The 27,357-nt window shown below is 40.3% G+C and overlaps 1 protein-coding gene and 1 long non-coding RNA gene across 2 annotated transcripts; both read left to right on the top strand.

Annotated features, from left to right (window-relative positions):
- Window positions 1-281: 281 nt before the first annotated feature.
- Window positions 282-26,925, top strand: LOC117938262 (cyclic nucleotide-gated cation channel beta-3). Its single transcript, XM_034862783.1, has 17 exons — window positions 282-356; window positions 887-929; window positions 2,318-2,636; window positions 5,882-6,042; window positions 6,232-6,755; window positions 6,838-6,888; window positions 6,964-7,050; window positions 7,151-7,215; window positions 7,365-7,487; window positions 8,897-9,038; window positions 9,423-9,582; window positions 9,754-9,851; window positions 9,941-10,024; window positions 10,187-10,305; window positions 10,481-10,633; window positions 26,260-26,383; window positions 26,579-26,925. The coding sequence occupies exons 1-17, from the start codon at window positions 282-284 to the stop codon at window positions 26,603-26,605; spliced, it is 2,355 nt and encodes a 784-aa protein (XP_034718674.1). The 3' UTR covers window positions 26,606-26,925.
- On the top strand, window positions 11,682-12,167 carry LOC117937715. The gene is made up of 2 exons (XR_004655223.1): window positions 11,682-11,822; window positions 11,915-12,167. It is a non-coding gene; the product is annotated as an uncharacterized LOC117937715 (long non-coding RNA).
- Window positions 26,926-27,357: the final 432 nt, after the last annotated feature.

Here is a 27,357-nt window from a genome sequence, read left to right as displayed (position 1 = left end):
CTGCTTTAGTGGTCCCCTGTAAGCCAATTGGGATCTTAAATGAGATGGGGATGGGCTTAGATGGTGCTTGGTAATTGTGGGGGCTATTCTCACTGCAAGAGTATTACTAGTGCTAAAAGCAGTAATACCATCAGAGCCAGGTTGGTTATGGGGGCATGCTACTAAAGAAACAGTAAAGAGCTAAAAAGAGTGGGTTAATCCAGGAGCTCTGTAGGAAGTGGTACACTCCCATCATAGTCACTTACAGACAGCGAAGCAGATGGACCGTTAGGTTTCTAGACATGTTTGGCAAGTTAAAGCTCCTCCTGAGTGGCCCTCAGGTGCCAGCGGCTTCAGGGACTCTAGCTCCAGCCAAGGTAAGACTTGTTTTAAAAACAGTGTTTTGTATATTTAATGAGTAAGTACAGATGTAAGCTATTTATATTAATTTCTAGTGTCAAAGAGTTTTGGATTGTTCTGTGATGCTCTACCAAGTGTACAATAAGTACTGATTTAATACTAATACTACTAAAAAAAAAGTATTGCGTCCAGCCTGGAAAACTGATTTTTTTACATTTGTTTCCCCCCTCCCCAAGAACAGAGCTTCTTATCTGCTCCCCATCCATTCAATTGCTTAGTACTCTTAACAACATAAATGGTTTCATTACACACACCTCATTGAAATTGCTCCTTATCCAAGGGGCACTAAATTAATTTCATCTCAAACACAGGCTGTTTTTAAAAGAGTCTATCAGGCAAAAGGGAGTCGTTTGTCAAATGCTAAATTCAATTTTCTTAAAAATAAAGAAATAAAAGCTCTCTAATTAAAATGTCTCACTAATGACTGTGATTTGACTAATGAAGCCGAGCATCTGACTTTGTGGAAAATGTTGATTTTGTCTTGTAGGAGGAGAAGGAGAATGAGGCCAAGAATGTGGGCAAACCGCAAGGTAAGTTACCATTCATTTGAGAGGCTAAACATCACAACTGAGTTAATGTATGTCCCTTGTTGTTTGGCTTTGTGTCAGATGAGTTTTCTTCATGGTGATTCAAATTCACAGTTCTTTACCTTTTGTACCAAAGGCTGTGGTTAAACTGTATACCAGGCATGCTGTGTAGACTGGAAGTTTCTACCGGCACTTTTTGCTAAAATGACCTCTGCGCTTACTTGCAAGCTCACCAGTAGTAGTTGTTCTCAAAAGTTAGAGGGTATTGGGGAATTTCAAATGGCTGTAATCAGCTGATGTTGATCAAGAAGAAAATCAGATGTGGTACTTTAACATTAATAGACATTCCCCCCGACTGCCTATGGTCCCCCAGTGGCTAGAAATGGTGGCAGGTGTAAACCGAGCCCTGGGTATCCTGCTCTGCTTTAGAGAAAATGCAAGCTCAGATGGTTGATCTGAAATCTTGCCCTTTATGAGCTCTAGCTGCTGTAATTCTGCACCAAGGCTGAATTTTGGGAAATAGACTTCAGATATGGTATTAGAGGAGCACTAAGGTCTATATAAAAGCATCCATAGACCACCATGTCATGGGACCTTTAAGACAACAGAGAGCCACATGCATGACACACATTAACTGTTGAAAGCTTATCAATGAGAAGTACTTAAGCTTATTGTTCCTGCTTTCCGAGGTCTATAACATGAAAAAAAATCCAGTGACTTGTTGATTCTGTTGCTCTCAGTTTTTGTAGCAATTGTAGAAATAATCACAATGGGTATGCCATTCATCTAGGTCCTGTCACCAAAATGCATCTGATTATACTCTTAATTTTTGTCCCTGAAAGCTGAGAGGTGCACTTAACCCTTAACAATCCTCTAACTATAGCAAACATAATCTGGTTTTATGGACATTATGAATCTCATTCATAACTTCTGTCTACCCACACTTTGTGTCTTTCTCCGAGACAGCATGTCTGGATACCATTGTAGCACAGCTGCAGCCTCAGAATGAGCAAACAGCTGTGTTTTTCTCCGATTGTTTCACACAAAATCTGTGTCATTCTTAAAATGTGATTTTCAATTTAATTCATACTGATCGTAGATGCAATACAGATACAGTGTCATCCAAACTTAACCCTTAAGAAAATTGGAGATGCTTCAACTAACCCATTTCAACAATAATTTTGTTATTTGTATAGCACTTTGCGTAAAACAAAGTTAAAGGGAAAAATTAAAGTAAAACTAAATTAATAAAAACAAAGAAAAGGAAATACATCAGAATGTAAATAATTGAGGACATGGAAGGCTTTAAAAAATGGGCATTACAAAAATAAAGGCTGTTGAAGATGAAATGTTATCATGATTGTTCCCCTTTCTCAAAATCAAAACCCCAGCCCCTGCCCCAGCAGCAGCCCCAGCTGCCCCAGCCCCAGCTGCCCCGGCTGCCCCAGCAATGGCGGCCCCAGCAGCAGCCCCTGATGCCCCAGCCCCAGCTTCCCCGGCTGCCCCAGCAATGGCGGCCCCAGCAGCAGCCCCTGATGCCCCAGCCCCAGCCTCCCCAGCCCCAGCTGCCCTAGCTGCCCCAGCTGCCCCAGCAATGGCGGCTCCAGCAGCAGCTGCGGTGGCGGTGGCCCCGGCCCCAGCAGCCCCTACTCCTGCTCCAGCAGCGGCCGCAGCAGCCCCAGCTAACCCTGATCAAGCTGGACCTGAGGGGTAAGACCGGATTCCATGGTAGTTTCCACGGTAGTTTTAATGGTAGTTTTAATAACTTTAGAGACAACAGACCTTCATCATCACAAAGGGTTTTTGTTAGCGTACCTTTAATTGCAATGGAGATGGATTAAAGGTATAACTTAAGCAATTAAAGAGAGTAGATATGGCTTACTAAAACACCCGCCTGCCAGGACTCTGACCACACAAACTAGTTTTTAATTAATCACCAAATGGACACTTATTAATCAGATTACCTGGCAAGATGGCAGAGAGAGACAGAGACAGAGAAAGCCTTCCGTGATGAGCGTGGCGTGTGAGATCTTTATCCCCTGTAGCAACATGTTACAAGGGGGTTGACCTGAAAGTGGATTAAAAGCTTTTCAGCTTTTTAGGTTTAAGGAGCTCACCAGGGCTGCTTCAGGCCAAGCACAAAAACAAAACATAAAGGCGACAGATTTGGCTGATCCTCGCGGTTGTAACTGTAAAAACGCTACTCATCCAGATGAGGAGAGGAGTGGTAAATGTTTCATCAGTAGATGACAAAAGAGCAAGATGCTCTATGTGGATCACAGTTAAAGGTGTCATCCATCAGCTTGAGTGATGTGTGGAATAAATAGCCTGTGGGTTTCACAAGTTCAAAGGTGATACTGATATACTGTAGGTTCAATGCATGGACGGATTATTGGCATGTTATAAAAGCATCTCGTGCCACGCCGATGAACATATTACATGCTGTGTTTACATCGCCTGGATCTGCCCCTGATAACCCAGATTAAGGCACGTATGCCAGATAACGTTTTGCCGGCAGGTTAAGATGTAATAACATGCTGTATATTGGGAAGCTTGATTTATGGTTGTGCGGAGGCTCCACGCTTTTGTTGTAGCCTGTGTGGAAGTTTATATTTGTACGTTGGTGCGTTGATCTCTTAGCAGGGCCGGCACGTGTGTGTGCGTGGGGAGTGTGTGGTGGAGCGAGTGAGGGAGTGACGGCGATTAGTTTAGGAGCGAGTGGTGACTCTAGAGTCATAGTGAGAGAAACAAAGTGTCTCCCCTGTACTAAAAGGTTTATGGAGAAGGAGAACCAGGAAATGAGTCGGGTGGAATGCAACGCTGCTAAGCTACGGCAAAGAGACGTAGGTCGCTCCGACATGTAGTTCCATTTTTCAAGAGGTGCGCATCAGGCTATGGCATGTCCGTGTCTCCTCGTCCCTATGCACGTAGCCATGGCGTAAATCTAACGCAATAGCATAAATCACGCTTAACAAGCAGCAGTCTGATCCAACATCACTTACCTGCATCTGCATCCATCAAGATGTCATTTCTTTGTACATGGTGTAGTACAAGCAAGATGCATGATGGACACCTCTCTGGATTTTGTAATCTTATTTTGGGATATCTCATCCAGACCTTTATTTTGAAAACTACAGTACTATTAAACAGAAAAGTCAGAGTGATTTTGAAAACACCTCTTACATCTACAGTCCATCAATCTTTGACCGCTTGTCCGGTATCGGGTCGCGGATCTACAGTATATATTTAAATCTATGATAGACATTAATGAACAATGAGTATTGAATGACAGATCTCTAAAGTTTGCCATAGCTTAAGGCACAATGCCACATCTGACAAGGTGTGTAGGTGATTTTTTATCTATAATTCATGAATATACTGTTGTTGTTTTTTTACACTATCTTTGTACAGTCTTTGCACTGCGTTGCCAGTTTATTAGGTACACCTCGCTTCAACAAGTCCAGTCTAATACAACAGTTCTGTAATAAATCCTCCCTTCATTAAGAGACCTTCATTAAGTTTAAGAGAGTTGATGATTTAACGGCATGGTCATTTTGGTCGACTGCAGTTTTAATTGAATTCACTTCAATTGAATGAACTTTATTTATCGGTAGTAGAGCTGAGCTGGCCTCCAAACTCCCTTTCTTTCACTTTCCCAAACTAATGTTGATCACTCAACTGTGAAGGACCACATTAGCACAGTGCACCAAATGGAAGGACTACACCCTACACTTTGTTAATGAAGGCTTGTTGTAAACTACTATAAGAATATTTAATTGTCCTTGATTTGATGAGAGTACTTAAATATAGATTTAGATAAAGCTTCAGGCAGTTCCAGTGCAGCTGTTGTATTGACTTATCACCAACATTTGGCTCCTACTGTTAGCTAGATGTAGTGTAATGCTTCATAATGTCCACTAGGGTGCGGCATATGAGCACAGCTTTCCCATTCCCCTGTCTGTACTGCTGAGGCTGAAGTTGTCTTTGTCAGCTGAACCTTTCCACTTAAAATGTAATTTCACAGTATAAATGTCTTTATGTGACATAAAAAAAATCACATTGCTATGCTAAGCCATGTGTAAAATGCAGTAGACATGAAATAACAGATTGACATCGCAGTTGCTGGTTTTACTTTTCTTTTTTTACTTTTTCTCTTTTGTTTAAATTGCTCATTAAGAAATAAATATAAAAATAAAAAATTGGAATAAAAATGCACAGATTCAAGCCCCTCTGACTACTCTAGCTAATTGTTTTTTAGCAGCAGCACAAAACAGCTTAATTTTATCTGACGTACTTGTTAACATACAGTTGGTTATTTACACATCCAACTGACACAGCAACATTAGCATTTGTTACAATTTTGTTTCTAGCAACTTGGTGAACACAAGTGTATTACCTCTGTTCTGCATCTCTACTGACAGATTAAATAATTATGGAACATTTCTGCATTAAAATGTCTAAAATCGACCAGACCTGTGTTAAAATAGGTTTGATGAGTAACCGGACATCACTTAGAGCACCTTTAACTTCTGAGCTCCACCATGTTCCCCAGCTGGGCGCCTCTGTGTCTGTCTACTGTTTGGTACTGAGCAGATAGTGTACAGTTCATTTGCTGAAGCAGGTGCCTGCTCTGGCTAAAAATGCTAAGAGAGCAGCGAACCAAAATAATTACGCTCGAAAAACCAAAACAATAAGCTAATAGACACTTGCTATGACAGACCATGCTCAAAAGATATGATGTCAACTGCAAAGTGTACACATAACTATAAAATATTGATTAGAGGCACTAAATAGCAAGCTTCACTTGCTTTGGCACATCACTTAAGACTAGTTTTGCTACAAATGCTGTGGTTTCTCCATCTTCATTACATGGGAAACTGTCCAACGATCCTCTACCACAAATAAAAAAACAAGGTTGCGTTGCTAATTTTTCTGGTGGTATTTTCAATCATCAGCCAAGAAGCGGCCCCTCCTCCACCTCCACCCATCGTCATCAACAAGTATTCAGACGAGCAGCTCAGAACCATCGTCAAGTCAATGAGAGACAGACTGCAGCTCTACAGGCAGAAAGTGGAGGATCAGTATGCTACGTCCCCTGAGATCAGCCCACCCGTCAGTGAGTGAAACACACAATTATTCATCTGTATGCACACAACTTAGAGCTTCACCTCAGCTGTGTTAGTAAGCACATAAGCTTAATATTTGTGACTTATAATTATCAGTGGTGCTGAATTAGCCAAAAATGATGGATATTTAAATTGCGCTACATTTTTCAGCACACTCAGTCTTAACATTGTCCTTTCAGCACCTGTGCTGCTCAAAGACAATTACACAAAAGTCATAGAGGAGAGGAAAAGCCAAGCAGAGGAGGAGCGGATAAAGAAGGAAGAAGCTGAGAAGAAGAAGAAAGAAGAGCAGGAGAAGAAAAAGCAGGAGGCCGAGCAGAAAAAGAAGGAGGAGGAAGAGAAAAAGAAAGCAGAGGTTAAAGATGAAAAAAAGGAGGAGAAGAGCATGAAGGCCAAGTTAACTGAAGCTACCTGGTATTGGATGGACGTTGTTCTGATGCCAATTGAAGACAAAATGGACTCAGTGCTGGGGAAGACCATCGACCCTTTTACAGACCGTCGCTACATCGCCTGGCTGAGTCTGGTGACTCTGGCCTTCAACTACAATACCTGGTTAATCACGGCCCGTCTGTGTTTCCCGTACCACACGGAAAGCTCCATCCCTTACTGGTTCGCCGTGGATATGGTGGCCGACTTCATCTACCTCACAGACGCCATCCTCTTCCAGGCCCGCAAACAGTTTGTCAAAGCAGGAGACATCATGGTAAGTCTAAAATAATCCTGGCCAACGGAGCCCGATACTGGGAGGGATTTAACAAAATGACAATTTATTCTCTTCCTTTCAGAAAGACAGAATGGTGACAAGGAAGTACTACAGAGCTTCGGAGAGATTCATGGTAGTGTGACTTTAATTTGAACATTAGGATGAACTCATCTCAGTGAACTCATCTCAGTGTCTGTCTCATTAACAGATGGACGTGGTGTGCCTCATACCATTCGACTTGCTGTACCTCCAGTTTGGATTTAAATCCATTTTTAGAGCCAATCGTCTGCTGAAGGTGAATTTACTTATGTGTTACAAAGGCCAGCCAATTGATAAGTGACTTTGTTTCGTTCCTGGGGTTGCCTTGACTGACATTTGACATGCTTATTATCAAGGCAGGTACATTTTTTGAGTTCAGCGATCGTCTAGAAAGCATCATGGCCAAGGCTTACATCTGGAGGTTAGTCCCAACATTTTTTATTAAGCAGCTATGCTAATGCCAAAGCATAACAACTAACTTTTTACTACATTAAGACAGATAAATGCATGTGAAAAAATAATGAAGACAAACAGATAAACAGAGGGAGAAACTAATATCTTTTCTGTTAGAGTGATTCGGACCATCGGATATCTTCTCTTCATGCTCCACCTCAACGCCTGCTTCTACTATGTAGCTTCAGAGTACCAGGGCATTGGGTCAACTAAATGGGTCTACTCCGGTCTGGGCAGCGCGTAAGTACTGAACCTTCATATTCCCGCTTGTGTTTGCTGTACAGCATCGTTGTTTGGTTTTTTCTCCTGATTGCACAAAGTTGATTTAATCTGAACGTGCGCTTTCTGAATTTTATTTACTCAAAGAATACTACTACTCATAGGTTCCCACATTCTGTCAAACTCAACTCAAAACTAAAAGTAATACTTCTGTCTCAACATACAGTATGTCAACATATACTCCACCATAAGCAAGGGACTTAGGGACTGTAGGGACTTTGGTAATGGTATAATTAGTGCAAAACACTATTTTTTTAACTAAAGCTCCTGGAAAAGTAATTTTTTTTTTAGTTTAAAGGACTAATTTGCAGGATGTTCCTTTGGGCCCTACATGGCTGGGTAACCCCCAGCCAATAACAGCATGCAGGTTGTGCAGTTCCGTCTCCATGTACAGCTGCTTTCTCCCGCCCCTGGGCACCTGATACCAACCCACAAGTTTAATAGAAACACACACAGACATGATGAAGCTCTGCATTTGCACAGAATCCATGTGTCATCCTGTCACTGAAGTGTGGGTGTGGTTATTTGTGCGTCATAATGTAACCATCATGAAACAATCAGAAAATAATGTTTTAGTCCTCTGATGTACTGCTTTGTTTGGCACTACCTCTATTAACGCTTTAGCTTGCTCAACCACCGCTGCTCTCTCTCTCTCCCTCTCTCTCTCTCTCTCTCTCTCTCTCTTTCTGCCTGGTTGAGGAGGCGCCAACACATGAAAACTACACATTATACATTCAAAGAAATTCTTGATTAAAAAAACAAAATAATAGGGCTAACATGACAAAATGGGACAACATGACAATCAAACACGTCACAATGCTTATAAAAGTCATTGCAATGCTTGCTGCACTGAAAGAGAGTTCCAGTTGTCTCCATCTCGGAGACATCCACAAATCCAAAATGTCTTGTATGTTCCATTTCTGCTGCTGCTGCAGTTACCTTAGCTGCTTCTTCTATGCGGAGAAGTCCCTGCTGATGATCGCTGAGTTGCCATTTCCAGACACCATGTTCGGACAGATCTTTCAGATGACAAACTACCTTTTTGGGGCATTCTTTATGTCCATCTTTCTTGGCCAGGTAGATTATTTGCAATACTTTTTTTAATCTTTTATTGCTTTATTATTTTTTTCTTCATTATTTTATTTTTAATTAACCTGTTTTTGGATTCTGATTTTTCCTTTCAATTTGCAATTTTAGAAAATGACTAAGATTGCAGCAAGACATCAAGGGAATCAAAACGTGAAAAAAGGGGGAAAATAGCAATGACTCCTACACATGCACACCCCACACATCAATCTGCAGCCTAAAAAGCAGCCCAGTGACAAATAGTGTTTGTGACAGCCCCTCTTAACGCCCCACCCTCTCCACAGGTACCTGCGTTGTTACTACTTTGCTGTCCGCAGTCTGATCAACATCGGGGGTCTTAACGAACCTCATACCGTCTTTGAGATTACCTTTCAGATGACTAACTTTTTCACGGGCGTCTTTGTGTTCTCCAGTTTGATTGGACAGGTAACAGAGAGACACATTCTGCTCGTAGCATGAGTCAAAGTCCTAGCATGCTCAGTTCCTCTGGAAACCTAAAATTATTAACTTTAAATCAGCATGTCCTTTTCCTTTTGTCTCGTTAATGTAGTAATATGACAGATGAATGATGACACTAACAATCATCAATCATCTTACCATACTAGTTTCACTAACATCCCATCATCCGTCACTCCAACCGTTGTTGTAGTTCACTGGTTCCCTGTGAAGTCTTGATTGTCAAAAAAGATTGTTAAATGTTCTAAATGTAGCATCTTAACAACACGCTGTTTAATGGACAGCAGTAGGTATTAAATTTAACCAAAGATTTCCTCAGTTCATGCATTTATTCTTACCGTCATCGTGGCTCAGATGAGAGACGTCATTGGTGCAGCCACAGCAGGAAAGACCTACTTCCGAGCCTCCATGGACGGCACCGTGGCCTACATGGTGACCAACCACATCCCCGGTATGGTGCAGAGCCGGGTCCGCACCTGGTACACCTACACCTGGGACGCTCAGGGCATGTTGGGTTAGTAACACTGGGCAAAGTTCTATTACAACAATGTGTTAGAAAGTCTTAAATTATAGGAATCTACAGTCATTCACATACATATTACCTTTAAAAATAGTGGTGCTTCTTACCTCTGTAGCTCCAGACTTATTTGAATAAATCTTTCCTGATTCATCTTGATGCTTTCAGATGAGTCCGAGCTGCTGGATAAGATGCCTCTGGTGATGAGAACTGCCATCGCTGTTGATATCAACCTATCCACCTTTCAGAAGATCGATCTTTTCAAGGTGCCTCTCCAAGACACCACAAACACAGCAAAACAGGCATACTGCAGCTTGGACATTAAGTCAATTGCATGCCTTTTTTTTCTCCACAGGGCTGTGACCAGCAGATGTTGGTGGACATGTTACTGAGGCTCAAATCCATCATCTATCTACCTGGAGACTTTGTCGTCAAGAAAGTGAGTTCACATTCTTATCATGCCATCCCCATGCTGGATTTTAACTTTTATATTGGAATCTGTAACCTTCAAAACACTATAAGTACAACCTTTTTTCGCAAATATCTATTATCTATTCTGTATTTATGGTTCTGCACGTTTATGACATTGCCCTCCCTGTAGGGGGACATCGGTAAAGAGATGTACATCATTAAAAGTGGAGCGGTGCAGGTGGTGGGAGGACCTGACAACAGTATTGTGTTTGTCACACTGAAGGCTGGCTGTGTGTTTGGAGAAATCAGGTAAGAGGAAGTTCTCCCTTTGTCATTGTCAGACCAAATGAACAATCTGATGAAAGAAATCTTAGAGCATTGTGAATTACAATTTTCACACGGTGATAAACATCACAGTGAGAAGATGATAGATTCAAACCCAAACACAAGAACACTTTATCCAATGTTTTTTTTTCCTTTCCAGTCTGTTGCAGTCATCCAAAGATGGAGGGAACAGGCGGACAGCTAATGTCAAAGCCCACGGCTTCGCTAACCTTTTCGTCCTGGAGAAGAAAGACCTGTTTGACATCCTGGTCCACTATCCAGAGTCTCAGAAAGTGTTGGCCAGGAAGGGAAGGTGAGGAAGAGGCATCTACTACAACCAGCTAAATCATGCCCTCACTGAGGTGAAAGGATTCCTAGACCTGCCAAAAGTCAAGAAGGTGGTGCTGCTTTAATAATAATAATAGTATGAATAAAGTCTTACGTTTAAACAAAACATGCATATACCTTTCTCAATGCAAACAGTTTTTTACTGATCATCTATTTGGGTGGTGGGGGCATCTTAACAAATCTAAACTGACATGCTGCAGACATGAGGACTGCAAGTAGTGATTACTCTTTGCAATTTACTATTTACTCTACAACATAATGGCTTAAAAATAATTGCTCACCTCATACGCAGCACCTATTGTAATATGTTAGCTACAGTGTGTGCATGCAACTACATTTCTTCCTCATAACTTAGCAGACTAAGTTTTGGAAACACAGTTTACAGTTTTCAGACCATCTTCTTTCAGGTAGGACTAGGACTTAACAATTTGGCCAACACCCACTTTGGCTTCTTAAGGGTACTATGTGAAGCAATTTACATGGATTGATTGCTTTGTATTGCCAATCTGTGAACAGATGGTAATGTAACTTGAAAATGAGACCTTCCTCGACTTTCTCAGTTGCCTATAACATCCTGTGGACTGATTTCAATGTTAAGGACTCGGGACCTTTTGAAGGTGTAGTACGTGATTCAGCACAAAGATTACTGATATTTGAAGTGCCAAACAAATACAAACTCCCCCCCCCCCCTCTTTAAAAGCTCTGCCTACCAGATTCACAGAGAGATTACTACAGGTTGCCACATTTAAATGCAGCCCCCCCCCCCCTCCCGCCCTTACCATCCATTGACGCCGCCTGTTGCTGATTGGCTGGAATACTGTTTTGTGGCTTGTGCACTCCTTTCTGTTTGTTTTCCCTTTACAGAGCCAGGGCTGTGTTTTAACCATAGACTGTGTATTAATAATTATTAATTAACAGTCTATGGTATTAACAACGCACACAGAAAAAAGAGAGCTATTATCCAAGGATATTTCTTCAGCCAGCTGTTTCTCTTTTTCTGTGCATGTAGGAAACTAATGAAGGCAAAGGTTCCAGCAGCAGCTACTGCAGAAGTGGAAAAGAAGAAAGGACTGGCGCTGTTTGGACCCAAACCGCCCACACCCAAACTTCTGCGTGCTTTTGGTGGCAACACTAACTTTTTGTCAAAAATTAAGGTAACAACTCTTACGTTTTTATCTAGATATGTTGTCATATGAAAGCCAGTGCAGTTATGCTGATGGCTAAACATGTTATTTTTCTTCCCTAGAGTGCTGCTGCCTCTGGCAAGTGAGGATTGTAATGAGCTTTTTTTAAATATATACATATATATATGTATATATATGTATATATATATATATATATATATATGTATATATGTATACACACAGTATGTAACGTTTTTTGGAAGTGAATGTACAGTTTTGTTTTCAACCTCTTTTTGTAATAAGTGTGGATGTCCTGTCATTGTAAGATACTGTTAAAAAAAAAGGATGCCTCTGTTATTTCCCAGAGTCAAAAAATGTTCTTGACATGCTTAGACCACTCGACAAAACCCAACTGAGACAATAAACAGATTTAAACATCAAAAATGTATTTCTAACTATATTGATAAGATGAATATTCTTGTGAACCTCGACTACTGCCATGAGGGGGATAATGCTTTTTGTGTATGCATCTGCCTATCCACCTTGTATTGTTTGTCTCCTTTTATTGGCTATATTTTTCAGTTTGCCAATGCACAGTAGTTGTAAAAGTATAAAAGAGATGATCAGTTAGAAGGATTGGTAACATCAATGCTAACAATATAATATTTGATTTGATCTTTGTCAGTATTTGCAAATGATAAACAAATGATTTCCAGATGTATCTACAGTTTACTTATAGTGGCACCCTGTGTTGCTTGGTGTATGTCTGTCTGTGTGTTTGAACAGAAGGAAGTACAATTTATAGAGAGAGAGAGAGAGAGAGAGAGAGAGAGCTAATCCTGTTAGGCAGACAGGGACATTGTGAGGGTTAATTAACTAAGTAGTCTCAGTGTTTGTGAACTCTGTATCCAGAGTGGACTCAAAATCCCCGGCATTCTAATTTCACACCAGCTACTTCTGAGTTAACACATGTAGTTTGTGTGTTATCCCTTGATTAAATACAATATCTTTAAAAAGGTAATTAGTTCCATGTGAAATGCAGAGGCTAAACTAAGTAATGCAGTACTACAGTAAATGTGTTTTATTTTGTTTGGAATTTAGTTTCCATACTATTGTTAGTGAGTAAATCTACTGAAAAGTCCACCATGATAGTAGAGTGTGATGTGTAAGATAAAAAGGCAGAGGTTAATTTTGTCATGGTTGAAAAAAAGACTATATGTACATCTTTGCCAAACGTGAACCAGAACAGAAATCATCAATATATAGTTGGGGAGGGTCATGCATTTATCCCAATCCTTTTTGAGGGTTGAAGAAAAATGTACTACTGGTAAAGGGAGGGTCAAGTCCTTTTGGACTAAAGACCCCAAAATAACTGCAGTGGCCCCTTTAACAGAAAATGAGCAGTCCCTAAATCTTTTAATTTCATAATTGATTGTTAATTAGACACACTTATTGCTAATACTGTCCATGATAAAGTTATTAGGTCCTGTAAATGGTCTTTGGACCGGAGTCAACACTGCAGGAGGACAGTTGCCTGGCCTGTCAGTGATAGCTGATCTGGTGTTGACTGCAGCAGAAAAGGGAGTGTCCAAAGGGAATTAAAGGTTCTAAGACATTTGATTGCGAGGAAGAGGACTATAAAGCGTTCTGGATCTAAAAACCACATTGAAAAGCGTCTTCAGAAGGAGAAGTGGATGGTGTAGCCAACACAGACTACTGCCATGTTCAACAGGTTAAAAAAAATGATGGGGGCTCCTGAGCCTCCCCCTGGCCAACCTGCTACCCCACCTTCCAGCCCAACTCCGCCAGCTAAGGTAAGGCCTATCCTTTTCTGATAGCTTCAATAGTAAACACCTGGACCACAAAGGTATTTTGTAATTTCTTTACCTTTATTTTTGTGATATTAGCACATTTTACTTTCTTCTTTTCGGGTAAGGATCATTGCTACCTGCTCGTCACACTATGACTATACACACATTTATTTTAAAATAAGGTGACTCAGATCAGTGAAAGCCTCTGAAGCAGCTTGACACTGAATGAAAAGCAGCTTCAGCAACATATACAGATACATATATATATATATATATATATATATACATATACATATACATATATATATACATATACATATACATATATACATATATATATACATATACATATACATATATACATATATATATACATATACATATACATATATATATATATATATATATATATATATATATATATTTCTAAGTACAGTATTTAAACAAATGTACTTAGTTATCTCTCAAGCATAAGGTTGAACAAATGTATTGTTCTATACAGGAAGAAAAGCCCCCTGAAAAGAAGGATGAAAAAGAGGAGCACAAGAAAGAGGAGGAAAAGAAAGAAGAAGAAAAGAAAGAGGATAAAAAGGAAGAGGAGAAGAAAGAAGAAGAACCCAAGAGGGAAGAGCCAAAACCAGGTGAGAAGTCTAAAATGGCTGCAAACAGATCATTGGAAGTTCATCCGTCTTCTTGTCTTTCTGAATAGAGATAAAAGGAATCATGTTATCTGGCAGAGGACAAGGGACAAAACTCAACCATGTTAAGACCAGATATTCAGGGAAATATCTATTCCCCCCACCCCCAACTCACCAAAAGAACATTCGATCTGGGAACCATTGTGGGACTGCAATCATTACAATCATATATATAATGTTACTTTTGGATGTGGTATGATTCTTTGTGTTTGTGTGTGTAGATGTAAATGACGGAAAATGGTGCTGGATGTTTGTTGGGTGACCCTGTGTTTTAATGGTACCTGTTAATTGTTGGAGCAGACGATGCAACAACAGTTTCTGTGTGAACAGACAGTTTTATCTTATTTCTTACACTGTTTACCTACAGACTGGACATATTGTAAATATAGCATCTGCAATACAGATCTTTGATCTGCAGAGGACTAATTGATTTTAGGGGGGGTGGGGGGGGGAGAGCCATGCTCTACTCACAACACTATCCCCAAGTACAAAATATGCAGATGAACTCAAATATCTTGTAGTGACATATAGTGCATGAAGTACACATTGTTCAGTAGTCTAGGAAGGTACAGTGATACACTCTGTTCGAGGTTGCTTTGATTTTTATTTCCCTGCTTTGAAGTCATGGCTTTTAGCTTTTCCACATGTGAGTGCTTCTCACTGGGTGTTCTTTTGCAGTTATCACAAGCACTTACATTAAAACATGCTTTAAATGGCATTTTATACTTTAAATGAGAATTTGTACTCCACTTTGTACAGGGCACACCTTCTGGAGGCAGGATTTCCCTTACATATTTCCTTTTTACAGATGAAAAGCTGCAGGAAATGCAAAGGAGTGTCTGTTACAGTCATGTCCTTTAGTGTGTTTGTGTTTGTACTTTTTAGACTGAGTGCCGCTGTATTTTTCTCCCGGCTCCAGCGCCTGCCCCAGCTGCTGCTGCTGCTACTACTGCCCCGGCTGCCCCTGCCCCTGCCCCTGCTTCCGCTGCTGCTGCCCCGGCTGCTGCTGCTGCCGCCCCGGCTGCACCTGCGGCAAATCCAGAGGGAGCTGATGGGTAAGAATGCATCATATTCTGTATGTGCTTTTTTGCCCCATTGTTTGTTGTCTGCAGGGTCTCAAACAGTGTCATGGATGCCCTTCACTTTTTAACTGCGCAACAAATGTACCTACAGGTATAAATACTGGTTACTACCTGATCCTGTACCTAACATCTCACCCAGTGCAACTGGGGCTGGGGTTCAGTCCCCTGCAGCCCTGCAGATGACATATCAGTACTGACATTTCAAAAGTAACTTTATACATTACAGGACTTTAATCCACATTTTTTTCCTGAGATTTTATTTTTAGTTTTTTTAATTCACGATCCCACATTTTATTTGAATGTTGCCTTTAATTAGCCACCCTCTCTTGTACAGTATATTAAGTCTACCTGTGCAGATGTGTAAAGAAAATGTTTCAGAGCTGCTAGAAATGCCCGTGGTGAACATTTCCGCTTTGGGACAACCTGGTGAACAAACCACGCATACCTGCAGAAATGTTAGCACTTGTTACGTGCTTGTGATGGAAAATCGTTCAGGTCTGTGGTGTGTGGTGGTCTTCTCTGGCATGAGATCACCAAGAAGATATTTTTTAAAAGATCCATTTAGAAATCATATGTTTTTATATTAGTATTAGTTTTTCACTGTAGTACAAAATGTGAGGCTAGATGAGACTAACAGCAATTCGTAGCTATACACATAGACTTGACTGGACTAAGAATACCTTGACCCAGCTCATTTCAGGAACTCCTCGTAGCTCAAGTTTCCAGGTATCAGAGTTTAGCTTCAGTACAGCACAGTAAACAATAAGAGCTGTGTCAGTTTACAGTGATTTATCAGACTTTGTAGCACCAGCATTTACATAATTGCCAAGCTTTAAGCATGGCTGTTGTTAATATCTGACATTATAACCTAGATGTGTTATTTTTACTCTCCAAACATACATTAACCATTTTTAACTGATTGTGCAGACAGACAATTTACACTGAGTGGCTTCACCTCTGTTGTTTCTACTTTCCTCACAGTAAGAACAGTGGACATACTGAATGTTAGCTGCAGTAACATCAGCCATGCTCCCGCTGTGACTTGCAGCCTGTGACTCCTGAAGTAGGAAAGGAGATTAGGAGCTTAGTGGTATTTGTGACTGAGAACAATCAGAGAGGGTGTTCACGTGCAAGTGGGAATTAGTTTCAAAGAATTCATTTCGTTCTTTGCAAATGATTTATACAATATACAATGACGTTTTTGGTGGAAATGAACAATAGCTGAATTAGAGAGATATTAGCATGGATAGTCTTAGCACTCCAAGATTCGGATTAAAGTGGGAAAGGAATCCAACCTGTTTGCAAAGTTAATATGTAGCTCAAATAGGGTTGTGTGTCCTTCTGCCTTTTTTCTATCTCAGCAGATTAATAGAGACAATAATAACATTACCTACATTTCCACACTTGCAAAATTCTCCCATTTATTGTGAATCTCCCTACTAACCACTCAATATTATCCTACAGTTCAGGCCCTTACTTCCCTCCCCTCTGATTTAATGTTTTCTGTTCTACACCTGTTCTATTCCTTTATTCCCCTTTCTTTTTGGCTTACTGTTTGCAGTGAAGAGGCCCCTCCTCCCCCACCTGTTGTCTACTTCCGTTACACAGATGACACACTCAGAAGTATGGTTAAGAATTTAAGAGAAGAGACAGAGATGCTAAGAGAGAAAGCCATAGACCCTTACGCCACTTCGCCAGAAATCTCCCCACCTGTCAGTAAGTATGGACATGTACACACCAACATGCAGACAGAATACAAGTACTCGAACATGGTCAAAGCGTTCATTTAACACTCTGTCGTTCTCTTTGCCTGTTCAGCACCTATTTTGCTGAAGGAGGACTACATCAGAATGAAGGAAGAGGAACGAATAGGAAAAGAAGAAGAGGATAAAAGGAAGGCAGAAGAAGCAGCCAAAAAGGCAGAGGAGAAGAAAATAAAGGACGAGGAGAAACGAAAACAGGCTGAGCTGAAAGCAATGGAGGAGAAGATTGCGGAGGAAGCCAAGAAGAAGATGAAGAAGATTTTTCCAGACCTGATTTACGCCATCATGGACTTTGCCTTTACTCCAGTCGAAAACAAGATGGATGCCATCCTGGGAAACACCCTAGATGGTTTAGGTGAGGTGCACACAGGGAATAGAACCACTTAGATAACATGAAAACCCATTATATAGTGTCCTTGCAAATAGCTGCTTATCTTTAAAGCTTGACAGTTAACTAAAAGTGTAAACTCCTCCAAAAAACACAAGACATAAAATTTTTGGGATATGGCAAATAAACATATAGTTATACGGTAATGTTAACCACCAATCTAAAGCCATGCTAGCTATCAGTTAAGTAATTTTACATTTGAAAATGCCAGTAAAGATACAACAAGTATAATTCCTTTTGATATTCCTTATAGCAACCCCAAAGATTCTTTTGGAACTTAAAAATGTTTCCAAAATCGTTTCAGTGGTTCATCAACTCGTCACAGGGTGATCGGCACTCCTGCATTCGCTTTGCGGCTCTCTGCCGGCTATAACCACCCTATGCAAGTTTACCAGATTGGATAGTTGATCTGTAAATGTAAATGTGCTGTATTTATATAGCGCTTTTCTAGTCTCAACGACTACTCCAAGCGCTTTTACATCATAAAGGAAACATTCACCATTCACACACATTAATACACTCTAGCCGAGGCTGCCGTACAAGGTGCCACCTGCTCACCAGATACACACTCACACACATTCACACTCCGATGCCCAACATCGGGGGCAACTTGGGGCTCAGTGTCTTGCCCGAGGACACTTCGACATGGGACTGCAGGGCCAGGGATTGAACCCCCAACCTTCCGATTGGCAGACAACCGCTCTACCACCGAGCCTCAGCCACCCCTATAGCTAGCTCCCATAAAATATTAGGATTAGGGTATGGTAACGGTAATGGACAATCCCGCTTCCAACTTGTAGAGGGACCGAAGAGGAAAAGTGCTTTGGTGTTGCATTAAACTAATAAATAAATACTTTATTTACCAAATACTAACAAAAAGTTTTCAAATCAACAATGTAGAAAGAGAATTTGCCGCAGGAGAAAACTTGTGTATGTCTGTCTCTCTCCAGATCGTCGGTATATTACCTGGTTGACATTGGTAGCGGTGGCATTTAACTACAACGTTTGGTTGTGCCCTGCAAGGATGGTCTTCCCTTACCATAATGAAGTCACCAACCCCTTCTGGATAACATTTGACCTTCTCACAGACCTAGTGAATTTTATTGACATCATCATTTGGCAGCCCCGAATACAGTTTGTCAAAGGCGGAGACATTATTGTAAGTCACAAGGCATTATGAAGCATCACTGTTAGTGTGAATTGTGTCCAACCTGTATCTGTGATTGTTGGCTATTAGTGCCTTTAAGTGTTCAATTCATATTCTTAAACCCTGCTGAGCTGTAATTCTGTGTGCAATTCTCCTGCAGAAAGACCGAGCGGTATGTAAGGCACATTATCGGAAATCACAGCGATTTTTGGTAAGACTAATGATGTGTCCAGTTGTGGAAAGTAACTAAGTACATTTACTCAAGTGCTTTATTCAAAAGCAATTTTGAGGAACTTGTACTTAAGTATTTTCATTGTATGCCTGTTTATACTTCTACTCCACTACAATTCGTAGGACCATTTGTACTTTTTACTCCATTACATTTATCTGATAGCTGAAGTTACTGGCTACTGTACAGATTACATGATGATAAAATTATGAAATAGAACACAGCCAACCTTAGCAGTCTTTGTCCGAGGCCCTTTGTCACATTCGTGATGTCCATTTGTTAGCAGTTTTTTCCAAAGAGATATTTCCTCTCAAAATTTCTCACATGGTTTCATTTCAACAAGTGTTCAGGGCTCAACTGAAAGGTGCATTATGAGTTCCTGCTTGGTTTCAGCGTAATTTCAATTTGGTCTCCAATCTTAGGAATCTCTCCTTGATCTGCAAGCTGCCTGCCCGGTCACGTGAGATAACACAGGGGTTGTAAACGTTGAACTAACACTAGGGGCACAGGATGTGCACCAAAATACAACAAACCCGTTCCAGCCAATCACCGACAAGATGGTTGGAGGAACGGGTGGGGGTTGATGAATAGGAAATTAACTTAGAATGTAAAGATCAACAAGCCATTCACAGACATTTGATTCATTCAATAAATTATTGATTTTGTCTTAAATCCACCAGCCATGTTTATATTATATACCAACATTTGCAGCATTCTGAGCCTTTTTGGTAAGGTTACAAGGAAAACTCAGCCTAGAGCAGTTATATTCTCCCCAAAACAAGATTTTTATTTTTACAAGAACTATACAAAAAAAAGCAACTTTTTTTTTCCTCAACTAGCCATCTCCAAATTCACTGCAACAAAAAACATTGCAACTTTTATCGCGATTTTTTACAAAAGCTCCCACAACATCAGGCATTTTGGGCAGCAACAGTCTCAAATAAAGTCAGCAAAATCCTGGAGGGACTGATAACCTCGCAACTTTCTGTAACATAAAAGACAAATTATCATACAAGCATGAGAAGCTCATAGGCAGTTTGGACTTACTATAGCTGTTTAAGTTTAATTATTAATGTTAACTAGCATTTTAGTTAGCAATAATTAGCCTGTACCTACATTATCTCCTTACATATACTTACACTCTCCATCTCTGCAAGATTGGGAAAGATTGAGATGTCTCTTGGCACAGCTACCAGAAGACTTACAACTTTCAGACAGGTTGCTCACGTCACATCTACGTCATCAAGCTCAGTTGGAGGCTGCGCAGTAACGCTCAGCCATCACCGGAAAAGTGCTTCTAATATCCTTCACTGGTCTCCGTTGGACGTCTACGGCGTGGCTGTGTCCATTCATTTTACTGTCTATGGTTAGTCATGACAGTACAGGAACATGGGGGGATGGGCGAGATTGCTCAGTTTTGTTTGAAATTTACTTGGAACGTCAACAGAAGTGACCATGCAGGAACTCATAGTGCACCTTTAAGTAAATGTTTTTAATATTTCACAAAAAGCTAAAATTATTACAAGTTTCTTTCTTCAGATCTTTTTTTTTTTCCTTTTTCCTATTCCATTTATGATCTCACAACCCATTAGATTTATCATGTGCCCCAACCGTAGGTTGGAAACCACTAGCTACAACTGTGAAAATCTATTTATGCATTAGTGCATCATTATAAAAAAAAAAAAAAAAAAAAAAAAATCACATAATGTCCTATGTAATCTGACCTAATAATATCTGTCACTTACTTTTACTGATGATACCTCTGAAAACACAACGCAATTATGAATGAAGGAGCAATTGGAGTATTTGTACAGTGTTGTACTGGTAATTCAAAACTAAATCTTCTCTATGTTTAGACTGATATAATCAGCATCATCCCCTTTGACTTTCTCGGCCTGTATTCTGGATTCTCCTCTGTGTACCGATTCAACCGCTTCCTCAGGGTATGTAGCCTACTGATTGTTTTTACTGATGATGGAAATTAAGAAAATTAAACTTGTGTTTTAATACGCTTCATACTTCCTGTCCCTCACCAGTTTGTTTCCTTGTGTGTTCTAGATTGATAACTTCTTTGAGTTCAGCGATCGACTAGAGAGCATCATGGCCAAGGCCTACATCTGGAGGTAAGTACTTCTGGAACAGTGACAGGAGCAAATCAATACTGTTTCCAATTCTTACAGCGTGTAAACTTCTGCCATTTGATTAAACGTAGCCATAAGTGATGTTAATCCAAAACACTTTTAGTCAAATTCAGCAAATTGACGGCTGTCCCTGAATCTTGGGGGGCGGAGCTTCTGAAGCGGCGGGTGGGTGATAGGAACACAGTTGAGTTCAAAAGTCAACAATATTTGCGCAGCATCGCTTGCTGCACCTTACTCATCACCGAACTGTACTTCAGAGTTGTTGAGTTGCCACTATGCAGACAAAGGGTTAGGGTTAGAGGCCTGTTGGCTGTCCACCGTTTTTAAACCATTTACTTTTCTAACTGCTTGTCATTTAATCTTTTAAATAAATTGTTTGTATAACAGATATCCACACTTCTTCCTACACTCCGAAGATCTTATTTTGTTCTGAATTTCAATATTACGTTAAAATAAATGCAGTAGGTAAGCTTATAAAACTAACTTTCTGTCAGATTTGCTGAAACTGACCCTATGTTTGAGTAGAACTACATTAGGCAGCTTTTTTGGCACCACCTACAGCCTGTAGTGCAATATTCACAAGTCCACCGCTCCCTGTTCAGACGCACCAATCAGGGCCCGGGGGGTTTCAATCACTGCTCATGCACACGCATTCATTCTCCCGTGTGGGGGTGGGAGTGAGACCATTTGGGCGTAAAAGGGGGGAAGGACTGAGAAGTTGTCAATGCCAAATTCCTTGGCTAAGTCCTGGATCTTCGCAATCCTATCTACAGCACCTTTAATTTATTCCGTTATGCACCCTCTGCTATGTGTACACAGCCTGTCTACATGCCGTTAATATTTTACTTTATAGTTTTTTACACTACTGTATCTTGACAATATATGAATCTAAAATGACCCTTTTTCCACACACACACACACACAAATCAGTTTAGTTCTGGCTAAGCCCTTTATTTTGTTCTCTTTCTGATGCAGAGTGATGCGCACCACAGGTTACCTGCTCTACGCACTCCATATCAACGCCTGTGCGTACTATGTTGCCTCTAAGTACCAGGGTTTTGCATCGACCACATGGGTGTATGATGGACAGGGCACCGCGTAAGTACTTGCACAGGCCAAAAGTTTGAACTCAACTTCTCCTTCAATGTGTTTCCTTAATTTTCATGACTATTTACATTGCAGATTATCACTGAAGGAATCAAAACAATGAATGAACACATGTGGAATTATGTATTTAACAAAAAAAGTGTTAAATGTCTTATATTCTAGTTTCTTCAAAGTAGCCTCCCTTTGCTCTGATTACTGCTTTGCACACTCTTGGAATTCTCTTGATAAGCTTCAAGAGGTCGTCACCTGAAATGGTTTCCCAACAGTCTGGAAGGAGTTCCCAGAGATGCTCAGCACTTGTTGGCCCTTTTGCCTTCACTCTGCGGTCCAGTTCTCCCCAAACCATCCTGATTGGGTTCAGGTCTGGTGACTGTGAAGGCGTAGCATTCCATCACTCTCTTTCTTGGTCAAATAGCCCTTACACAGCCTGGAGGTGTGTTTGGGGTTATTGTTTTGTTGAAAAATAAATGATGGTCCAACTAAACGCAAACCGGATGGGATGTCGCATGTCGCTGCAGGATGCTGTGGTAGCAAGGCTTGTTCAGTATGCCTTAAATTTTAAATAAAATCCCCAACATGAGGCAAAGCATCCCCACACCATCACACCTCCTCCTCCATGCTTCACGATGGGAGCCAGGCATGTAGAATCCATCCGGCCACCTTTTCTCCGTTGCACAAAGACACGACGGTTGGAACCAAACACCTCAAACTTTGACTCATCAGACCAAAGCCCAGATTTCCACTGGACTAATGTCCATTCCTTGTCTTTCTTGGCCCAAACAAATCTCTTCTGCTTGTTGCCTCTCCTTAGCAGTGGTTTCCTAGCTGCTATTTGACCATAAAGGCCTGATTCGCGCAGTCTCCTCCTAACAGTTGTTCTAGAGATATGCTGCTAGAACTCTGTGGTATTCATCTGGTCTCTAATCTGAGCTGCTGTTAACTTGTAATTTCTGAGGCTGGTGACTCAGATGAATTTATCCTCGGCAGCAGAGGGGACTCTTGGTCTTCCTTTCCTGGGGCGGTACTCATGTGAGTCAGTTTTGTTGTAGAGCTTGATGGTTTTTGCAACTGCACTTGGGGACACAATCAAAGTTTTTGTAATTTTCCGGACCGACTAACCTTCATTTTTCAAAGTAATGATGGCAACTCGTTTGTCTTTACTTCTAACAGTTGTCCAATAGGTCTGTTGGCTGTGTATCAACCTGACTTCTGCGCAACACAACTGATGGTCCAGAACTGAACTCCATTAATTAGGCAAGAAATTCCACTTACCAACCCTGACAAGGCACACCTATGAAGTAAAAAGCACTTCAGGTGACTACGTCATAAAGCTCATTGATTGAACACCAAGGGTTTGCAGCACTATCAAAAAGGCAAAGGGTGCCTTTTTTGAAGAAACTAAAATATAAGACATATTTTCAGTTATTTTACAGTTATGTAGTTATTAAAGTACATAATTCCATATGTGTTCATTCATAGATTTGATGCATTTAGTGATAATCTACAATGTAAATAGTTATGAACATAAAAGAAAACGCATTGAATGAGAAGGTGTGTTCTAACTTTTGGCCTGTACTATTGCTTTGTCTCTTGTTTGTGATCATAGACGTCAGCGTTGCAAAGACAATCTGTCATTCATCATAGTGATGAATATTTCAAGCAGTCTCTCTATAGTAGACTATATGACTCCCGGTCATATAGTGTTCTGTTTACTTTCTGCCATCTTATTTGAGTGTCAAAAGTTTGAGTTCAAATTTTATGCTCCTTAAAATAAAAATAATAAATCCTCACTGTAGGATACAAAAACGTTAGTGTTGCATATAGTTTCTGCCAATAGTCATCTGGTGATATATCTACATTTTGGACCTTTGTTGCACTGGATTTAAGGAGGCATTCCCCACACAACAAGGAGTTTCCTGTGTTGTTGAAGATATCAATACATAGCATAAAGGCATTTTTGTGTCTTTTTACATAGAGGTGTAAAGATTAATTGATTAATTGTCAACTATTAAATAAATGGCCAACTATTTCTTTAAATCCAATAAATCGGTTTGAGTAATTGTTTTATGGAGAAAAAAAAGTCATAATTCTCTGATTTCCGGCTTCACTAATGTGAATATTTTCTAGTTTCTTACTCTTCTACTGACGCAAACTCAATATCTTTGAGATGTGGATAAAACAATTTTGAGGACGTCACACAGCACTTTGGAAAACACCGATGTTTCCACCGTCATTTTTCACAATCTACACCAAACAACTAATTGAGAAATTGATAAAATACTCAACAGATTGTCAACAATGAAAATAATCCTGAGTTGCAGCCCTATTTTTAATCAAAATGAAATGAGCTTGTACCCTGTCCTCTCCACAGGTACCTGCGTTGTTACTACTATGCTGTCCGCAGTCTGATCAACATCGGAGGTCTTCCAGAGCCTATAACCACCTTTGAGATTAGCTTTCAGTTGTTAAACTTTTTCATTGGCGTCTTTGTGTTCTCTAGTTTGATTGGACAGGTAGGTAGATTTTTTAGACAGAAGTTTTATTCAAAGCTTGTCTTGACAATGTTATGTGTACTGTATATTGTAATTCAACTCTCCCTGTCCATCTGTCTTCCTCTCTCTCTCTCTCTCTCTCAGATGAGAGACGTCATAGGAGCAGCAACAGCAGGTCAAACATATTTCCGGGCATCGATGGATGGCTGTGTTGACTACATGAACACCTACTCGATCCCAAGGGAAGTCCAGAACAGGATCCGGGCCTGGTTCAACTACACCTGGGCAGCTCAGGGCATGCTGGGTGAGTCCCAGAAACCGTCATACCACAAATGTATCCTTATCAGAATGAAAAACCCCGCAACACTAAAAGTCTCCGACTAATATTGAAAATGACAAGGCAAATTTTCTAGAGATGCTAACTTACTGTATGTTGAGATATGATGATCATCATTTCCTCTCTAGATGAATCCGAGCTGCTTGACAAGATGCCTCTGGTCATGAGAACTGCCATCGCTGTTGACATCAACATGGCAACCTTCCAGAAGATCGCACTGTTTCAGGTGACTCGCCAGTCACTGTGTTCTGCTATAACTTAAGATGATTAAAATGTGTTTTGGAAAACGTGATAAACATCTAGAGACATACACATTTATCTAGATCCAGCATTGAAAACTCACCTGTTAACCTGATATTGGGTGTTCCAGGGCTGCGACCAGCAGATGATGGTGGACATGTTGTTGAGGCTCAAGTCAATCATCTTTCTACCTGGAGACTTTGTAGTAAAGAAAGTGAGTGTTTGTCATTGCTGGACTTGCTGTTTAACATGTTTTTTATCTAAGGTGACCATGGGTGTTTTGAAAGGCATCTCCAAATTATTATTTTTTTATTATTCTGATTGCTATTATGCAAATTACCAACAATGCATCCAAGGTTTTATTTTGTGAGTTCAATACTGACCTCTGTGTTCTTGTCCTGCGCTCTTCTCCACAGGGTGACATTGGTAAAGAAATGTACATCATTAAAAGTGGAGCAGTGCAGGTGGTGGGAGGACCTGACAACAGTATTGTGTTTGTCACACTGAAGGCTGGCTGTGTGTTTGGAGAAATCAGGTTAGTCTGCATTTAGTGATCTGTTACAACTAGAATCCAGATGAGGCTCCTTGGTCTAATTTGTATCAGTTTAGGGGTCCTTCACATGACAAAGTTTGGTAACCACTTGCATAGCGCACAACTGCAGCGCATTATATGTGTTGTCTGAACCCGCATTTCTGAGAAATAAATGTTATTTGAAATGGAATGCTGGACACAGGATAAATATTTTTGTCTCCATTACAGTTTACTCCAGTCTGCCAAAGATGGAGGAAACAGGCGCACCGCTAATGTGAAAGCGCATGGCTTTGCTAACCTTTTCGTCCTGGAGAAGAAAGACTTATTTGACATCCTCATCCACTACCCAGAGTCGCAGAAAGTGTTAGCCAGGAAGGGAAAGTGAGTTAAGAGTTATAAACCTCAATCAAATCCTTGTGATGTTACATACAATTCAAATGTGCCAATTTATTTGTAAAATGCAGCCCATTAAGGATTGTGTTTGTGTGTGACTTTAAAAGGAAACTGATCAAGGCCAAAGGCCCAGCAACCGCAAAAGCTGTTGAAGAAAAGCCGAAAGGTTTAACCTTGTTTGGAACAAAGCCCCAAACACCCAAGTTAATAAAACTCTTCCATAACATGAAGGTAAAGAGTTTACAGTGATTCAGCATTCTTCATACAATGATAACTTTTGATAAGTTTTGAATAGCCTTGCCCTACTATAGAAAATGTAAGCATCGGATAGCTTTATGAACATTGATAACTATATCCAAACTAACAGCAGTGGCCATGTGTAATGAGCAGTGACATCATGTTTTTTTTTTGTTCTTCTGTCCACAGAAAGGGATCAACAAGTCGACAGGTTGAGAGTGGATCAACCACTTCAAATCTAAATAATTTTGTACATTCCACTTTTCGCTGGCTACTGAATGGCTCACAAGAAGACAGAAACAGGTCATTAGTAATTGTAATTATCTTAGGATAGTCACCTTTTTACCTTTTGTAGATTACTTAATAGTTACATTTAACCTAAACAGTAGCAGTAGCCAAAACTGAAGGTTAACATGTTTAAAGTTTGTGTATTGTAAATGATGGCCCATTATCTGGAGCGTGATCTTTTTTTGTATAAAACAAAGTTAAGATGTATTAAATGTGTCAAAGGTTTTAATACTAAAAGCTCTTCTGTACCTCAGACTGGTGTCCCCTCTGTAATCATTGAGTTTGGAAGAACTAGAAAGTTGGTTTTAGCAGCGATGGCTCCACCTAAATTAGAATCTGATGACAACAGTCCTGGCTCAAACTGTTCGGCTTACAGCTGATCTGTGGAAAGCACGCAAAAGAAATGACTGCCTTGTTCTTTACAGTACCTAGTAAATGAGGTGCTGGTGAGATGCAAACATTAGGGCAGTGTGTTGTATTGAATGTATTTGTAACATTATACACATTTATACTTTCACATTTTAAGATGTCTTTGTGGACATAATGTTACTTTTCCACTGTTTAAAACTGGTTGCAACCTGTGTAGCTCAGCATAACAACCTTTTGAAGAAATCTAAACAAGTTGTTTTAAATCTTGGAGGCCTAGGAAATGGTAGTCTCTCGCATTGCCAGACCTCCCT

Source organism: Etheostoma cragini, chromosome 22 (assembly GCF_013103735.1).
Source record: "Etheostoma cragini isolate CJK2018 chromosome 22, CSU_Ecrag_1.0, whole genome shotgun sequence".
In the NCBI taxonomy this organism is placed as follows: domain Eukaryota; kingdom Metazoa; phylum Chordata; class Actinopteri; order Perciformes; family Percidae; genus Etheostoma; species Etheostoma cragini.
The sequence above is the reverse complement of the archived record's forward strand: the minus strand, read 5'-3'. Positions and strand labels throughout refer to the sequence as shown.